General features: G+C 48.2%; 1 protein-coding gene across 3 annotated transcripts in view; it reads left to right on the top strand.

The window, feature by feature from the left end:
• SEC14L5 (SEC14 like lipid binding 5) overlaps positions 1-15,662 on the top strand; it is a 39,550-nt gene that overhangs the window by 12,308 nt on the left and 11,580 nt on the right. For all 3 annotated transcript variants that reach the window (XM_005522794.3, XM_088063909.1, XM_088063910.1), the window contains exons 4-8: positions 7,426-7,575; positions 7,684-7,815; positions 9,880-10,008; positions 10,629-10,839; positions 12,546-12,658. In XM_005522794.3, the coding sequence (XP_005522851.1) occupies positions 7,426-7,575; positions 7,684-7,815; positions 9,880-10,008; positions 10,629-10,839; positions 12,546-12,658 (735 nt within the window). The remainder of the gene's footprint in view (positions 1-7,425; positions 7,576-7,683; positions 7,816-9,879; positions 10,009-10,628; positions 10,840-12,545; positions 12,659-15,662) is intronic.

Raw genomic sequence — 15,662 nt, 5'->3', positions numbered from 1 at the left:
TGATTATTATAGATATAGGTTATAGATTTTTATTTATATATAGATTGTTTGGCACATGAAACTTGACAATTCCTCCTTGGATGTGGATGGTGTGCCTGCAGCCATGGGCTGTGCCAGGTATTGTAAAGAAGGCAGGTTCCCTCATCCCTTTTTTTTTGCCATGTTTGGAAGGTGAGTTTGCTGTGACTGCCAGAAGCTACTGGGTTAACATTTTATGCACTTAGAGATAATCTAGTGTTGACTCAAAGACATGATGCTTCAGTGTGACTTGAAGGCTTGAAACTCTGCTGTCAAGATACACTAAAAATATCTCCTCATCTTCCTGCTGAGCAGCATTTGGCACCAGGAGCCTGGGAGTGATGCTCTGTGTGTCAGCTGGGCTGGCTCTGCACTGGGGGGCTCAGCCCCAGGCCCTGCCACCTCCTCCCTCGGCATGAAGCAGGTTGAGAGTGAGCAATAGTTGGGAAAGAGCTGACGTTTCTCCTGGGATATCATGGTGTGGGATGTTTCCCCTCAAGCAAATAGAAAGTGTTCGGTGCGTGCTGTTTGTCACAACTGCTGGGTGATGGAAGAGCTGCTTATTCATTGGGAGCTCTGGAGAACTGCTGGCAACATCTGCACATCTCCCTGTGTTTTGTGGGGACAACAGAGGACTCAGAGCTTTGCTTTGCCACTGCTCAGGCTCCATTTGCTGGGCAGGATGGTGCTGGAACCACGTGTGGACTGGAGAGGGTTTACACTAATTCCAAGGGTCTGTACAGGTTTACTCACCTTCTCCAGCTGCAGCATGGAGGTTATTTCCTTGAAGGATGGGCTGTGTCTCAAGTTTAATCTGGTGGGTGCTGGCTGGTGCAGGGATGGCTGAGCTCTGAAGGGAGCTCCAGTTCAGAGGCACAGCACAAGGAGACCCCTCCAGCTCTGCTATATCACCTTTACCTCATCTTCCAGTAGTGGCCAAAAGACCCTTCTCTACTTAACACATAGGTGCAGAAGACAAATTATGAACTCTTCAGCAGGGGCTAAAAGAGGTGGTAAAATTTAGAATCATATTTAATTCTTACATCTCAACTAGTATGGGCTTGTTTTAACTGCTAAGCACAGTGACCTGCCCAAGTCTGACCCTGAATCGTGGCCAATTTGTATAAATTCTCACTGCAGCTTCTGGCAATGACAGAGTGTCCTTCCAAGTAGCCATTAGTTTGTGAGCCAGCCTGTTTGATTTTACGGTGAATCATCAAGCAGTGAATGTGTGATGTGACACTTGACTGCTGTGTTTTGCTCTTTCAGGTGTTAGTCACATGAGATCTCTGCTTCCTTGCCTTCCCATTTGGTTTCTCTCTCTCTCTCCACGCTGGGCTCTGGCAAGCAGTGGTTCCTGGATAAGGTGTCACTTCTACAGATTTTCGTAAAGGCCAAAGCCTTGTGCTGTTGGTGACCCCAGCTGCTCCACACAGAGTTCCCTCTCCCAGCAGAGGAGAGAGAAGACTGCAGCAGCAGCAGGACAGCTTGAATGGGATATTGTTCCTTCTCAGACAGGAGGTCAGGCACGTTGGTGGCTTCCAGGGAGGGCTTTGTGCAGCTGCAGTGCAGGGCCTGGGTTTAGGGAGTTTGCTGTGGCCCTCAGTTGTGTCTGTATTGCAATAGATGCTGCTGCTCCCTGAATTGTCTCTTTCACCAAAATCTGAAGGAATGAGGCAAATAATTGGCTGTAGTCCAGGCAGAGATAACACTGGGTCAATGTTTGCAGTCTGGGTGCTGTTGTCCCATGCACTTCTCACTGGCAAATCTTTTTCCTCTGGCCAGCAGAAGTGTTTCTTTTTTTCCCTCAGGTCCCAAAGACTTTTACTGTGCATACTCTGCACCTCCTTGAAATGAAGTTCTCTTTTTCCCTGAATCAGTGCTTTTCTATACCCTAAATATGCATTTGGTGCCTCCCACATTGTTCCTTGTATATTTTATCTTACTTTGTGGCTAGTGGGAAGCTGGTATCTGATCTGTTCAAAGCACGTGGATTATTGTGTCTGGTGTGTGCAGACTCTGTGGTTCCCTTCAGCACTGAGACCAAGCAGTGGGAGGGACTGCAGGATGAAATTCCTCTTTCCTAGAAGGCCTGAATCTGCAGAAGAATATTTATGTATCATCAGAGCTGCTCAAAAGCTGTTCCAAATGCATCCTCTTCCTACTTAAAAGTGATGAGGTGTCTTCATCTTGCTTCTCATCATCTCTTTTCAAAGGGCTGATGATCTGGGCATCTTCTGCTCAAAATCTGGTATTGTAACTCCTCGCTTCCCTTCCTCTAAACACAGGGGTTCCTTTTTCCTGGAAACCTGCACATGGCTGTAACATAAACTTGAAGAATCTCATAATTAATACAGATTTAAACATTGTCTGATCATGAACATTTGAAGTGTTTTAGCACAAGGATGAAGTCTTCTCCTTGTCACATATTCATATAATATTGACTATAAATTCTGTCTACATCAGGTGTACCACAATTCAGTTTCTTTGTTCTCCACACAATGCAATTTAATTTCCCCCCCCCCCACAGCTTTTATATTCTTGGGGGTCCCATCTAACAGAAGCACATGGAAACCACTTGGGACCCAGCAGGCTGGAGGGAATCACCTCGGGATGTGCAGGGGTTTGGCTGCTGAGGTGTTTTGTTTCCTGCTGTAATTCAGTGGTTACACTTCCCTGTTGTTGTGCATTCCTGAGGCCTCTGTGGTGTAATTGATTTCAAGGTCACTTCCTAGAAAACCCTGCCAAGGAGAAACAGGAGTAGCTGTTAGAAAGATGCTGCCTGCTGGCCATGGCCTGTGGGGCCTGTAGGAACAGCAGTGACACAGCTCTCAGAGAGGAGGGCAGGAACACTCTGGCACTGGCAGGATCTCTGGAGCTGGGAGTGTGCAGGACCTGCAGAGGGTCCCTGCTCTGCAGGGGAAGGGGCTGAGCACATGGTGTACGGGGGGTGTAGAGGAGGGTAATTTCCTCTTTTCTCTATGGCTGTGAGGCTTTAGAATGTCACTTTTGGGGCTTGACACTTGTGGTTTTGTATCATTTGTTCTTGTTTGGCATCTGGCTGACCTTTGGAGTACTCCTCTCACAGGAGATGTGGGGTTTGTACTGGTTACTGAGTATTTAGCCAACAGTTTAGAACATTTCCAAGCATGGCTTCCTGTGTTGTGCTCAAGCTCTCACAACCTTTTTTCACTTTTCAGTGTTGTGTTGGTCCCATAATCCATTTGGGGATGGATATTTACCAGACCAGAAAAAATCACTTGGATGCATTTTCCAGGAGGTCACAGGGCAAAAGCTTGGTCAGGGCACTCTGCTGATTTCACAGTCAGCCATAGCACTGTTAATGATCACTCCTTGTAATTAATCATTTGTCAGCTTCAGTGGCACTGAGGGGTCTTTGTTGGTATGCAGATGTCACTATAAGCAGTTGGAAATATCCTTACCCTAGTTTGGGCTCCCTTCAGTGTGAAAGGAAAATGTGACACCATTGAACCTTTGAGATCTTTGACTTTCCTGCATATTTTAACTTTTCAGCTAGAAATGGTTTTGCTTTTTTTTTTTTTTGAATTTAATTTCGTCTTTGTTGAATTTTTTCATTCCAGTGAATGGTATCTAAATGCTTCTTTTTTCTTTATATTTAGATGCACCCAAAATAATTGGTTATAGTTCTAAGCAAAATATATTGACGAGTTCAAACAGATTCCAGGTCCCTCTGTCTTCACTGAGCCCTCTTGTGAAATTTAATGTGTGATTTCACTTTCAGGATTGCAGAGATTTAAATGACTCTTTGAACTGTTGGTCACAGTCCACTACAACAAAAGCACTGATTTTTGCAACAATTCTTTTGTCAGAAATCTGGGAAAAAACAACTTGATTTAGGGAAGGACGCTGGTGGGCCTGAGCCAGCACCTCTTCTGAAATGGTTGGTTTGGGTATGAGGTGTTATCCCAGTGGGGTTTAGAGGAAGGGAGGGAGTGGCTTCATGGCACCATTAATTTTGTTATGCATATATATATTTGAAATACATATCTGATCTCCTGTTGGAGACTTTAGTCATCCCAATGTCTTTCTGAGGTGCAGACCCACAGTAGAGCTTTTAACACCCAGTGCTGGCACAACACTGCTGTTGTTCCTTCTGGGAAGGGAGAGGCACAGAAGGGAGAGACAAATCCTGGGTCCTGTATCCTGCTCAGTGCAGATTTCCTGCAGGAAGGAGCTGGAAGAGCAAGTGCAGACAGCCACAGCATTAAAACAATTAATACTGAATACTCTGTGCCTTTAATTTCTGTGGGATGTTCTGTTGTCCACGTTGGACTGCAAAATCCCAGAGGAGGAGACATAACAGCCTTGTGATGGCTCGAAAAAAATTAAGGATTTCTCTGTCTTTATAACCTCCCTCAGTTTCCCTGTTGGAGCAGCAATGGGCTGTTGCACAGAGATGCTGATTTTGATAAGAGGATGCTGGGTGCAGAAATGGGCTGTTCTCCTGCTCAGCTCAGGCTGCAGGGGTGGAAAGTTTGGGTGCTCTGAGAACAGCTTTGCTGTGACTGCAGCGTGGGGCTTCAGCTGTCCTTCATGTGATCTCAGGCATCTTCCCTGCTGTATTTTTAGAGCTGTTGTGCAAAGAAGATTAGCAAAGGACTTAATATCAATGTGGATATGGATTCTTTCTCAAATATGGCAATGTTCCCCCTATTTAGGTGATGTGTTTGGGCTCGTGTCACAGTTATATCACCAGGCTGTGCACTGCCATGTACCTCTGCCCTGGCCTCTCTTCCTGCTCCAGATGTTGTTTAGTTCGCTGAAAAAGTGGCTGCACTCATAGTCCTGGTCTTAGTTTTGCTGGATCTAATGACATTTTATTAGGGAGTTTGTTTCCAGCTGAATCAAGTCCCTACTTAGTGGAGAAAGAAGCAAGGAAGTTGAGATCCAGTGGTTTACCTTCAGATGGGAGCCACAGGCACCTGGATTCAGTGGTGGTTTCAGACTGGCTCTTGTGGCCTCTCTGTGGTGAGGGGGCACTTACAGGTGAAGCTGTTCAAGTGAGGCCTTTGGAGGGTCCTGCTCCTAGGAGAACAGCTCTTGTTTGTCTGGAAACTCCCTCAAATGTTGCTGGCACAGCTGCACCCCTGAAAGAGCAGAATCACTGGATAATTTGGGTGGGAAGGGACCTTAAAGCCCATCCAGTCCCACCCCCTTCCATGGCAGGGACATCTTCCACTATCCCAGACTGCTCCAAGCCCCATCCAGCCTGGCCTTGGACACTTCCAGGGATCCAGGGACAGCCACAGCTTCTCTGGGCACCCTGTGCCAGGGCCTCAACATCCTCACAGGGAAGAATTTCTTCCTAATATCTGACTTAAGTGTGTCCTCTTTTAGTTTAAGACCCTCTCCCACTCTCCTATCACACTGCCTACCCTTGCTGTGGAGTTAATTGGGGCAGCCTTCTCTCAGGAAAGGGCTTTCAGTGGCATTTTTTGCAAGTGTGTTAAGGGCACATGTATGGAGTGACATGGGACAAACTGCTCAAAACCAGTTGCTAAATATTCTTGTATCCCAGTGGCCTCTGAAGGTGTTCTCATCAGCATGCACTGTCCAACCACTTGGGACTCCAGTAACTTAGAGTGGGTGGCCTGAAGAGATACATTTTTTATGTGCTGGAACAGAAGAGACCAGCAAGGTGAAGGCTTTGGCCTCAGGATAGCCCTGGATGGTGCTTTGGAGTCTGGAGGGTTGGCAGAGGGCAGGTGGGAGCACAGATAGGAGGTGTTGACTGTGCCTGGGCAGGTGAATGGGCTGGCAGGTGCAGGGAAGAGAGCAGGTACTGAGGTGTGCAGCCCTGGAGCAAAGGGTACCAGGAGAGGATGGCTGGGAGTGTCCTGTGGCAGTGCCTGACACAGATCCATGAATTCCCATCCTAACAAATAAAGCTGCTTAAAGCAGCGAGTGTGCTTCTCTTGGCTGGAGCCAGGTGGATCTGTGTTAGAAACAGTCACTTACCATTGGAATTCTGGATTTATCTAAGCTGGTTTTGTTATTCCTGTGATGAGGAGTGAAAGTCACGGGTAGAAGAACATGAGAAAAGTTCTCTGAGAAGTGTGGCAAAGCAAGCAGGACAGTGCTGAGGGACTGGGAGAGCAGGGTTTCAAACCTGCGTGCTTCGCTCTGGCCAGGGCTCCAGCTGGCAGCTGCCTGCACTTCCCTCCTGATACTGGAGCAACACAACAATCTGAAATAACTTCTTTCCCGTCCAGAGGTCCAGGAGCAGGAGATATGGAATGTGTCCTTAAGTGCCTGGGCTATTTTGGGAGCAGGGCACATGAATCTGTGCAGGGGCATCCAGGCTTTGCATTGCTGTGCTAACGGGAAGCTGACAGCACAGCTCCAGCATCAATGTTTACTTTTGGGGCAGAGAACTCATGAATATTTTTATTTTTCTGTGCTGTATAAAATGATGGCATCTTCTGGAAGAAGGGAAGATGACAGCAGTTCCTATAGGAATTGCCTTGGAACGATGGTCAAAACATCTTATGATGGAGATGTGGAACTCTGAGAGTCCGGTGGCAGGAGAGCACAGGTTCTCTTCCTGGAACAGCTGCAGTGGAATTCTGGGCAGCTTGTGCAGCTACCACATATTTGCAACAGCAACACAACATGCAAGAAGTTTTTCAGAAATCCAAGGAAAACATTCCATCCTGCAAACATCTTAGAATATAATAAGAGATTAAAAAGTTAGGGAAGGAGCAGCAGCAGCAAGGTACTGTTTGTGCAAGTTAACTTCACTGCAAGTGCCAGCGAAGACTGGATTTCTGCTGGAGCTGCTAAAGAAGCTTTGGGGAAAGGATTTTTCAGAGGGATGTGCTAATTAGAACAGGGAAGATTTCAGAGCCAGGACAGAGTTGTTTTAGAAATGGATAAATTGAGGCAAAGTGAGTAGCCAGTAATTGCTGGTCATACCTTTGATAGTTGAGGGCAACTGAACTGTTGAGAGAACTGTTTGGCACGTGACATTTTAAGGCTTCATACAGACAGTATTGACCTAGAGATTATAAAATTCAAGTCTTTAGCCAGCAGAAGTTGGCAGAGCTGTGTTTGCTTTTGCTAGTTAGGAGCTTCCTGATGCTGAAGTGATGATTCCCTTCCTAGTATTCTTCAACAACAGGATTCTGTTACTACTTCATGTGTGAAGGAAAAGTTATGTTAGGACATGCTTGGCTGGTGACCAGCGTGGTGCTGTCCCTGCTTGTACCTGCTCTGCTTTAACTTCATCTCTGAGGAAACTGGGGCTGACTCAGGGTTCGGGGACCTCAGTTTTGTTGGACTTTCACTGTAAGGGAATTAATAAATTCAGAAAGAGTTAAAATCAATTTACCCAGAAGCTGAAATTTACTTTATTTTCACTTCTAGGCCTATGAGAAGCGCTTTCCTACATGCCCAGAGATCCCAGTCTTCCTGGGGAGTGAAATCCTGCATGAATCCAGGAGTGAGGACGGAGCCATCCATGTCATCGAGCGGAGCTGCAAGCTGAATGTGGATGCTCCCAGGCTGCTGAAGAAGGCAGGTGGAACCTTGGGAGAGAGAGGCCTGGATTTTGTTGGCTGGCTCAGATAGATGAAGGCTCCTAAAGTTACTCTTTTCTCTCTGTGTTTCCTCCCTCCTCTTCAGATTGCAGGGGTAGAGTATGTCTTCTTCATCCAGAAGAACACCGTGAACTGGAGAGAGAGAACCCTCCGCATCGAAGCCCACAACGAGACCTTTGCCAACCGTGTGGTGGTCAGGGAGACCTGCAGCTACTCAGTGAGAGCTCTGCTGTGGCTGGCTGTGCTGGGAGGGGGCACTGTGCACTCACACACAGGGTGAAGGTCCCTGAATGGATTTGGAGCACCTCTGCAACACTGGGCTGTGATTACAGACTCTGGGGCTGGAAAGGCTGTTGGGTCCTGCCTGTGGGTTTGTTCAGTTGCTTTGGAGGAAGGGCCTGGAGAGACAAGACAAGGAGGAAAGGCTTCCCATGGACGAACTGGGCATTGGGAAGGAATTCTTCCCTCTGAGGGAGGTGAGGCCCTGGCACAGGGTGCCCAGAGCAGCTGTGGCTGCCCCTGGAGCCTGGAAGTGTCCAAGGCCAGGTTGGATGGGGCCTGGAACAACCTGGGATAGTGGAAGGTGTCCCTGGCCATGGCAGGGGGTGGGACTGGATGGGCTTTGAGGTCTCAATGATTTTAAAGGTCTCTTCCAACCTAGCGATTCTGTGTGTCCATCCAAAGCATTCTGTGATTTCATATGGCTTGAGAAACTTCCTCAGGTTGATTGTGATTCCCTGCTTGAAGTGAAAGTGGAAAACAGAATTGATGCTCCAGAACTGCTGGTGTTCCCTCAGTTTCTTTTTGATTGAAGTTCAGGCTAACAAAAATATCTAGAGCTTGGGCATGTCTATAAATCTAGATATCTAGAATTAAACCCTTACTCTTCATTATTTTAAGGGCCTGAGTGAAATCTGTCAATTAATTTTGCCCACAAATCAGTTAAAGTTTTAGCACCTTGTTTGCTGTCATTTTCATGCTTTAAAGATTTGGAGAAAGGACTTGAGCCTTGTTTGTGGCCTGGGCTGTCTCCCTTTGTGTCTGTTTCTGTGGTGTTTCACTCTGCTCTGAGGGCCCAGTCACCATTAAATAGCCTCAGCTGTTTCTGGAAGCAATCAGATCCTGCTTGTTGTTCCTTATACAAATGTCCAGATCCTGTTACTTACCTGCCCTTCTGGCAACTTGACAGCACCTCAGCTTCTTGGGAGTAAGCAGGCTGTAAAGAGCTTCAGGCAAAAGGAGGAATGGGAAAGCTGTGAACATTTTGGATGGTGAGGGTGTTCTGAGCCAGAGATCCATTGGTGGCTGCATAAGGCTTCCTAAAAACTGCTGTAAATCAAACTTCCATCATCCTCAAAGGTCTGAAATGCTCCCAGGTCAGCTCTGAGATTGTTACACTTGCTGATTTTGGCTGTGTCCTTAGGAAGGAAATGTCAGCATCTGGACTTTGAGGGGAACAGGGTGGGAGCTGCTGGCTGCATCCTCAAGATGGTTCCCTGCTCTATTTTTACCAGTTCCCTTTTCCCTGCCAGAGTGCACCGGAAGCAGGTTTATTCTCATCTTTCCTTTTCTGCAGCACTCTCTGAGGCAACTTGGAGAAATATGATCCTGCTCCTGCAGTTATTTAATATCTCCCCCAGGAATTTGTCTTTTATGCTGTCTTTGTGTGGGGGCTGGAGTTGTTTTTCTTTTGTGTCAGTCTGTGAACAGCAACACCTGCAGAGAGAAGGCAGAGCCTTCTCAGGAAAGGGTTAAGTTTGAAAGAGGAAGAGATTATACCATATATAGAGCAACAGAGGGGAAATAAGGGAAAGGTGTATGTTGAGCAGAAGAGTGGGAAAACTCCTGCTCTGCCACATCCCCAGCATTCTGGGGAGAAGGCTGATGTTAGTCTCCCATCCAAAACTTAAAAAGAAACCTGGTTTGCATTTTTCTTCTTTGCTCATGTAAGAGTTTTAATTGCATGTTCCACAAGGCCATCCCTGTCTTTCCATAAAGAGACCTTGACTTGATGGTTTGAAGTGGGCTGTTCCACTGTTATTTTTGTGCAGCTTTTCCTACTACAGTTCAGGTCTGCTGGGGCAGGGATGGGTTTAAATCTTGATTTCCTTGTGTGTGTGAAGAACGTTGGGTTAGCAAAAGTCTGAATGTCCAGTTCACGATGGGTTATCACAGTGGGAATGAACCTGGCTGGTCAATCCAGGTCTGCAGTGCCTCCTCTGCCCCCTCTCTGTAGCTGTGGAGGTTAAACCACCCCTCCTGTGTGTTCCCCTGGCTGCAGGTTCACCCTGAGAACGAGGAGTGGACATGCTTTGAGCAGTCGGCCTCTCTCGACATCAAATCATTTTTTGGCTTTGAAAGCACTGTGGAAAAAATTGCCATGAAGCAGTACACCTCCAACATCAAACGGGTAAGGTGGGCTTCCCTGGCTGCCAGAACAGCCCAGGTCCTCTATTTGCCTCTCTGTAAACAGACCCAGTGTAGTTTTGTGCCCTTGCTTATGACTCTGAAATCCCTCAGTTGGTCAAAGGAAGGCAAAGCCTGCATGCAAAGAGCACAGAATGATCTGGAATGTGTCTGTGCAGGGATGGGGCAGGCTGTGCCCTGTCAGGAGGATGGCAGTGGGTGCTGTGGGTGCCAGGCTCCTCGGACACTGGGGACACTCTTCTTGTGCAGGAAGGGAAAGTTCTGGGTGAAGATTGCCCCCCGTCTCCAGAGCTTGGGCTTGGGTCAATGGCTCTGGGCTGCAGAGGAACAGGGCAGCTAATTGGGTTTGGGAGCAGGAGGATGGGGTAAAAGTGTTAGAAAGGCAGCTGCAGCCATAGACTGGGATTTGCCTGGCCATTATTGTAATTCATCATTCACAGGGGATTTTTCATACTGGAGGTTTTTTGACAGGATCATGAGGATGGAAGGAGAGATTTCCCCTCTCTTTTATCCTTAACACCATTAATCATCTGTCCTGAGGAAACTCCTGTGCCTTGCTGGTTCTGGAGGAGGTTTTTTCCTAATGAGAATTTTCCCCTTCAGGGCAAGGAGGTGATTGAGCACTACCTGAAGGAGCTGATCTCCCAAGGGATCACGTTCATCCCTCGCTGGAGCCCTCCCGCGGTGAAGGAGGAGCAAGCCCCGGCTGTGGGACGGGTCCCTGGTGACATCCTGCTGGATTCTGGGGCTGCTGGCACCAGCAGGGAGCCGGCTGCCAGCCCCTGCCCTCCCCCAGAGGCTGCCAGCCCCGACGGTAGGCACTACCCAAGCAGCAGACTCAGTAGCACTAAGCAAGGAGCTTATTTTCATTTCTCTTGGCATCAGGTTTTTCATCTGGAGTGTGGGGGAGTTGGAGGAGGAGGGAAAGCTATTTTCTTTTTTTCAAGAAAAATAAACAATGGAACTTTTTTTCCCCTAAAACAAAAAAGCTGTGCAGGCAGTATGTTTTGGAGTGTAGAAAAAAATTAGGTTTCATCAGCCTTTTAAGGTATTTTATACTTTAAACTGGAGAAGGTCTCTTCAGTATGCTGGAATTAAATATTTTATCTGTTCCAAAATTAATATTCTTTGGGACAGGTTTGGATGGTTTTTGGCCCTGTATCAGGCCAAGACAAACTTGAGGAATGCCTCCTAATGCATTTTTCCCACAAAATTCCCAAATCAAACTTTCTTTCCCGTGTGTTGGTCTGATGATATCTTCTAGACTAAATAATATATTTCTGCGGCAAAAAGAATTAGGAGGGACCTTTGAATCCGGATCTGCTGTAGTAGAAACAGTTGTTGTCATTCCTGAGAAGGAAGGGCAGCACTTGTTTTGCTGAGTGTAACTAGGGAAAAAGCTTGGAATTTGGGAATATCAGTAGTTCTGCTCTCTCCTGACATTCTCTGTGAGCTTTTCTGGAAAAAGATGGGACTCCACAGAGCAGCTGATTAGAAGAAATGTTTGAGATTAATGTTGACCTCAGAGTGGTGGGTCCAATCTAGCAGAAGAGGAGAGTAGCCCTTATTTTTCTGCCCATATTCCTGTTCAGGATAGGGTTAGCTTCCCTGGGTCTGCTCCCAACTTCTGGGGCTTCCATGGGATGTCTCACTTCCAAATGCAATTTCTGTGTTATCTTGCTTATCCTGTGGGTGTTCAGGCCTCTTTCACTAGGTGATGGCACTTACTGAGAAGCTTGTGCCTGACAGAGCCAGCTCTGAGGTGTCCCCAGCCCTGCTCCCTGTGTCTTCCACCCCAGCTGCCCTGTTCTGTGGGCTGGCAGCTGCCAGCCCTGGGTGGCACATCCCCGTGTCCCTCACTGGTGCTGGCACATCCCCGTGTCCCTCACTGGTGCTGGCACATCCCCGTGTCCCTTGGTGCTGGCACATCCCCGTGTCCCTTGGTGCTGGCAGTCACCAACCCTTTGTCCTTTGTCCCTGAGCTGGAGGAGCCTTGAGCTGCTTGATGTGCACAGGACTTCTCCTGCCAAAAGCCTCCCTGGCTGTCGGAGATGTGCTGTTGTTCTCCCTTTGTCTCTGGTGTCCCTGGGCAGAATAATGGCTTGGTTTTCCAGCAAGCCACTTGTCACTGCAGTTGTGCATGAGATTTAGATGTGAGATGGAAGTGCCCAGGTCTTGGAGCAGTTGGTGAGCTGAGTGCCAGAGCTCATGACAGAGCATTTAAAACTCCTGCTGGAGCAATTCAGGACTGAATGGAATATTGGTGTTCCTAGAGACAAGTGGAGTGATCCAGCTGTGATACAGCATGTACTGCCTGTGGCCTGATGCCCCAGTCACCAGGAGAGTGTCCCTCCTCCCTTCCCTTCCCCCCTTCCCTCCCTCCCACCCACAACCCGCAGCTGGAATGAGGCTCCTGAGCAAATCCCATGTAAATCATAGGGAACCCAAGGTGTAGAAATAACTGCTCACCTTGCTTCTGGCTGTGCCAGTCTGCTCTGAGTTGTTGTTTCCTCCCTCCAGCTGACAAACTGGACGCTGATTACATCGAGCGCTACCTGGGCCAGCTCACCCCGATGCAGGAGAGCTGCCTGATCCGCCTGCGCCAGTGGCTCCAGGAGACTCACAAGGGAAAGGTGGGTAGGGCAGGCACAGAGGGGCATCCAGGGGGAATCCCCAGCTGGGATGGGAAACCCTGGCTGCACAAACAACCCAAGAGGCTGGAGTGCCACCACAGGAAGGGACCTGGGGCTCCTGGTTGATGTTGAGCTGAACGTGAGTCAAGCCTGGCAGCCCAAAGGGTCACCATGTCCTGCAGGCACTGTCCTGCTCTGCTCTATGCCAGAGTGGCCTCACCTCTAGTCCTGGACACCACAATATAAGAAGGATCTAAAGCTGTCAGAAAATGCCCAAAGGAGGGACACGAGGATGGGGAAGGGTCTGGAGGGGAAGCCATAGGAGGAGCAGCTGAGGGCTCTTGGTTTGCTCAGCTGGAGGAGATGGAGCACAGAGCTCACCAGGGCTGCAGCTCTGATCTCTGCTCTCTGTGACAGGGACAGGAAATGGCTGGAGCTGTGTCAGGGAGGCTCAGGCTGGAGATCAGGAGAAGGTTCTTCTGCCCAGGCTCCCCAGGGAATGGGCACAGCCCCGAGGCTGCCAGAGCTCCAGAAGCGTTTGGATAATGTTCTTGGGGATGCACAGGGTGGGATTGATGGGGTGTCTCTGCAGGTTCAGGGGCTGGACTGGATGATCCTTGTGGGTCCCTTTCCACTCAAGGAAATTCTGTGGTTTTCTGATTTTTCCCTGAGAAGCAGCACAGGCACTGAGGGGCAGGTGTGTCTCTACTCTGCTGCAATGTCCAGAAGCTACCTGGCCTCCTTTTGGAGGAAAGTCTCTGTCAGACCAGCAGGGTAACCAATATGTGACTGGGAAAAGAAAGGGTCTAGGGCAGCATGAATGCCTCAAGGGGGTTTAACTCCAGATTTTCTGATGGAGAGGAATTAGGAGGGAAGGAAAGAAGGACCAAGGATAGCACCAGAGAGAGAAGCTGGGTGGGCTGTGTAGATAAAGGGTGCTTGGGAAGAGGAGCTAGTGATCCCCCTTGGAAACAGAAGACACCTGGATGAGGTTTCAACAGTAAAAGCTGCCTGGCTTACAAGGAATCAGCTCAGTCAGGATGGGTTAGGTGAGTTACTTGGCATTCCTGGGTTTGGGAAGATTTTCATTCTCTTTTCTTTACCTGGCCTTTCCAAAAGTGACTGCTGCTTACAAGGTGCTTTGCATGCTGTGCTGTATTTCTCAGAGCATGTCTCATCTGAGTACAGGGAGTCTGAACATGATTTAGAATGCTGTTTTTGCTGGGAAAAGTGAATGTGAATCACCTCAGTAGAAATAAAATGTAGCTAAGATTTAGTGCTATTGTTCTGCTGCTGTTGAACTCCTGAAGTTCCCTTGTGTGTGAGCAGGCGTGCAGCTTTTGTTGGTACCCAGGAATGTGGATGGAGAAAGAGCTCCCAGAAAACCAGAAGAGAACAGGAGGTGTTTGGGCAGTGTGAGAGGCTCCCAGCAGCTGATAAGCTCCAGACACCAACAGTGCTGTTGAATTGTAAGAGCTGATAAATTCCCACCACCAAATATCTGCCAAAGCTGGCCAAGGCCACTGGTGTACAGCAGCATCAACAGTTGGATAACATGGACCAGAAGGGTGGTGGCTGCTGGAGGCAGGTAGAGACAACAGGAATATATGTGTGATATATAATATTGTGTATACATACACTATATATATAACAATATATTATACTACATGTATTTTTATATATATATAATATATTCTTTTTATATATATTATATATAAATATATATAATGTATTGTGTATACATACACACCTGATGCAGCAAAGGGCCCCTTGAAGGGCTGTGACACCTCCCTGGCAGCTGTCCTGGTGTCACTGTGACGTTCTGCCTGTGAGGAAAGAGCTGGGGCTGGGCTCCCATCCAGCCAGGGGGTGGTGAATGAGCTGTGTGAGCAGGAAGGGTTTCACCAAGAAAAGGGCTCTGCTGGAAATTGCTTTAGGTCTGTGTGTGCCTGTGATTCAGCCTCTGGTCAGATGAGAGGCACTGGACAGGCAGGGCTCAGTCCCCAGGTGTAACTGTGCTCTGAGACAGAGGAGGGAGACTTTCTATGGACACTTGAACAGTGAAATGGTGTGGGCTCCATTGGGGTAGGAGACATCTCACCTAGTGGGTCGTGGATGGGAGGACATCCCAAAGACAGGGAGGCTTTGTCCCTGCTGTGACCTGCAAGGATCCTGCTTTCAGCCATAACAGGCACCACCTAAACCTTTGTTTAGGTTGAAAAGTATCAACCCACAGGTTGGTTTTCCTCCCTCCCTCCCTGTCAGAGGCTGGGGAATGGAAGCTGGAGAAGGAAAAGGTGAGAGCACATGAGCAAAATGTGGAACAGCTCAACTGCCCCTTGGGTGCTTGGAGCTGGCAGGGAGTGGCAGCCCTTGTCCCCTGTGCTGTGCTGGGAGCCTTGGGAAGGCACAGCTGAATCCTGAGCTCCAGGAACAGTGGGAGCTGTCTCAGACCTTTGGGTGGCCTTGGTGGGCCTTGTCCCCAGGAGGACATGGGCACGTGGGAAGGGAGGTGCTGGCTACTGAAACTTCATCTTGAACCCCCAGACTGCTCAGCTCTTTGCTTCTCCTGATTCCCTGGCAGTGCAGGCCAAAATCGGGAGCTTATCCTGCAAGGCTGGGGTTTTCCCTGGAGAGGCTCTTACCTTGCTGTGACAATCTGTTCTTTTAATTTGGAGCAGAGATGGCCTTATTCCTCTGTCAGAAATTATCAAAAAATAGATCTCCTGTTTCTTGGAAAATGGCCTTTCTTATTTTTGTCCTCTGTCCTATTTCACTATCCCTTCCCTGTTCCTTCCAAAGCAGACATTACCTTTACAATCAGATATGTTGTAGCTTAAAAAATCTGAGGAACTGAAGGAACAAACTGCAAGAGGTGTTAAAATTGCAGCAGCTTAAAGCTCTGTTCAAGGCTTTGCACCATGCAGGAGAGTGCAAGAGTTTAACCAGTGAATACAAAATCAGCCTGAAATTAAACCTTTGTTTTCTTACATGTGGGAGTTAC

Source organism: Pseudopodoces humilis, chromosome 18 (genome assembly GCF_049639895.1).
Source record: "Pseudopodoces humilis isolate 2021_Gansu_Grassland_sample_001 chromosome 18, ASM4963989v1, whole genome shotgun sequence".
Lineage (NCBI taxonomy): Eukaryota > Metazoa > Chordata > Aves > Passeriformes > Paridae > Pseudopodoces > Pseudopodoces humilis.
This window is presented reverse-complemented; position numbering and strand designations above follow the sequence as displayed.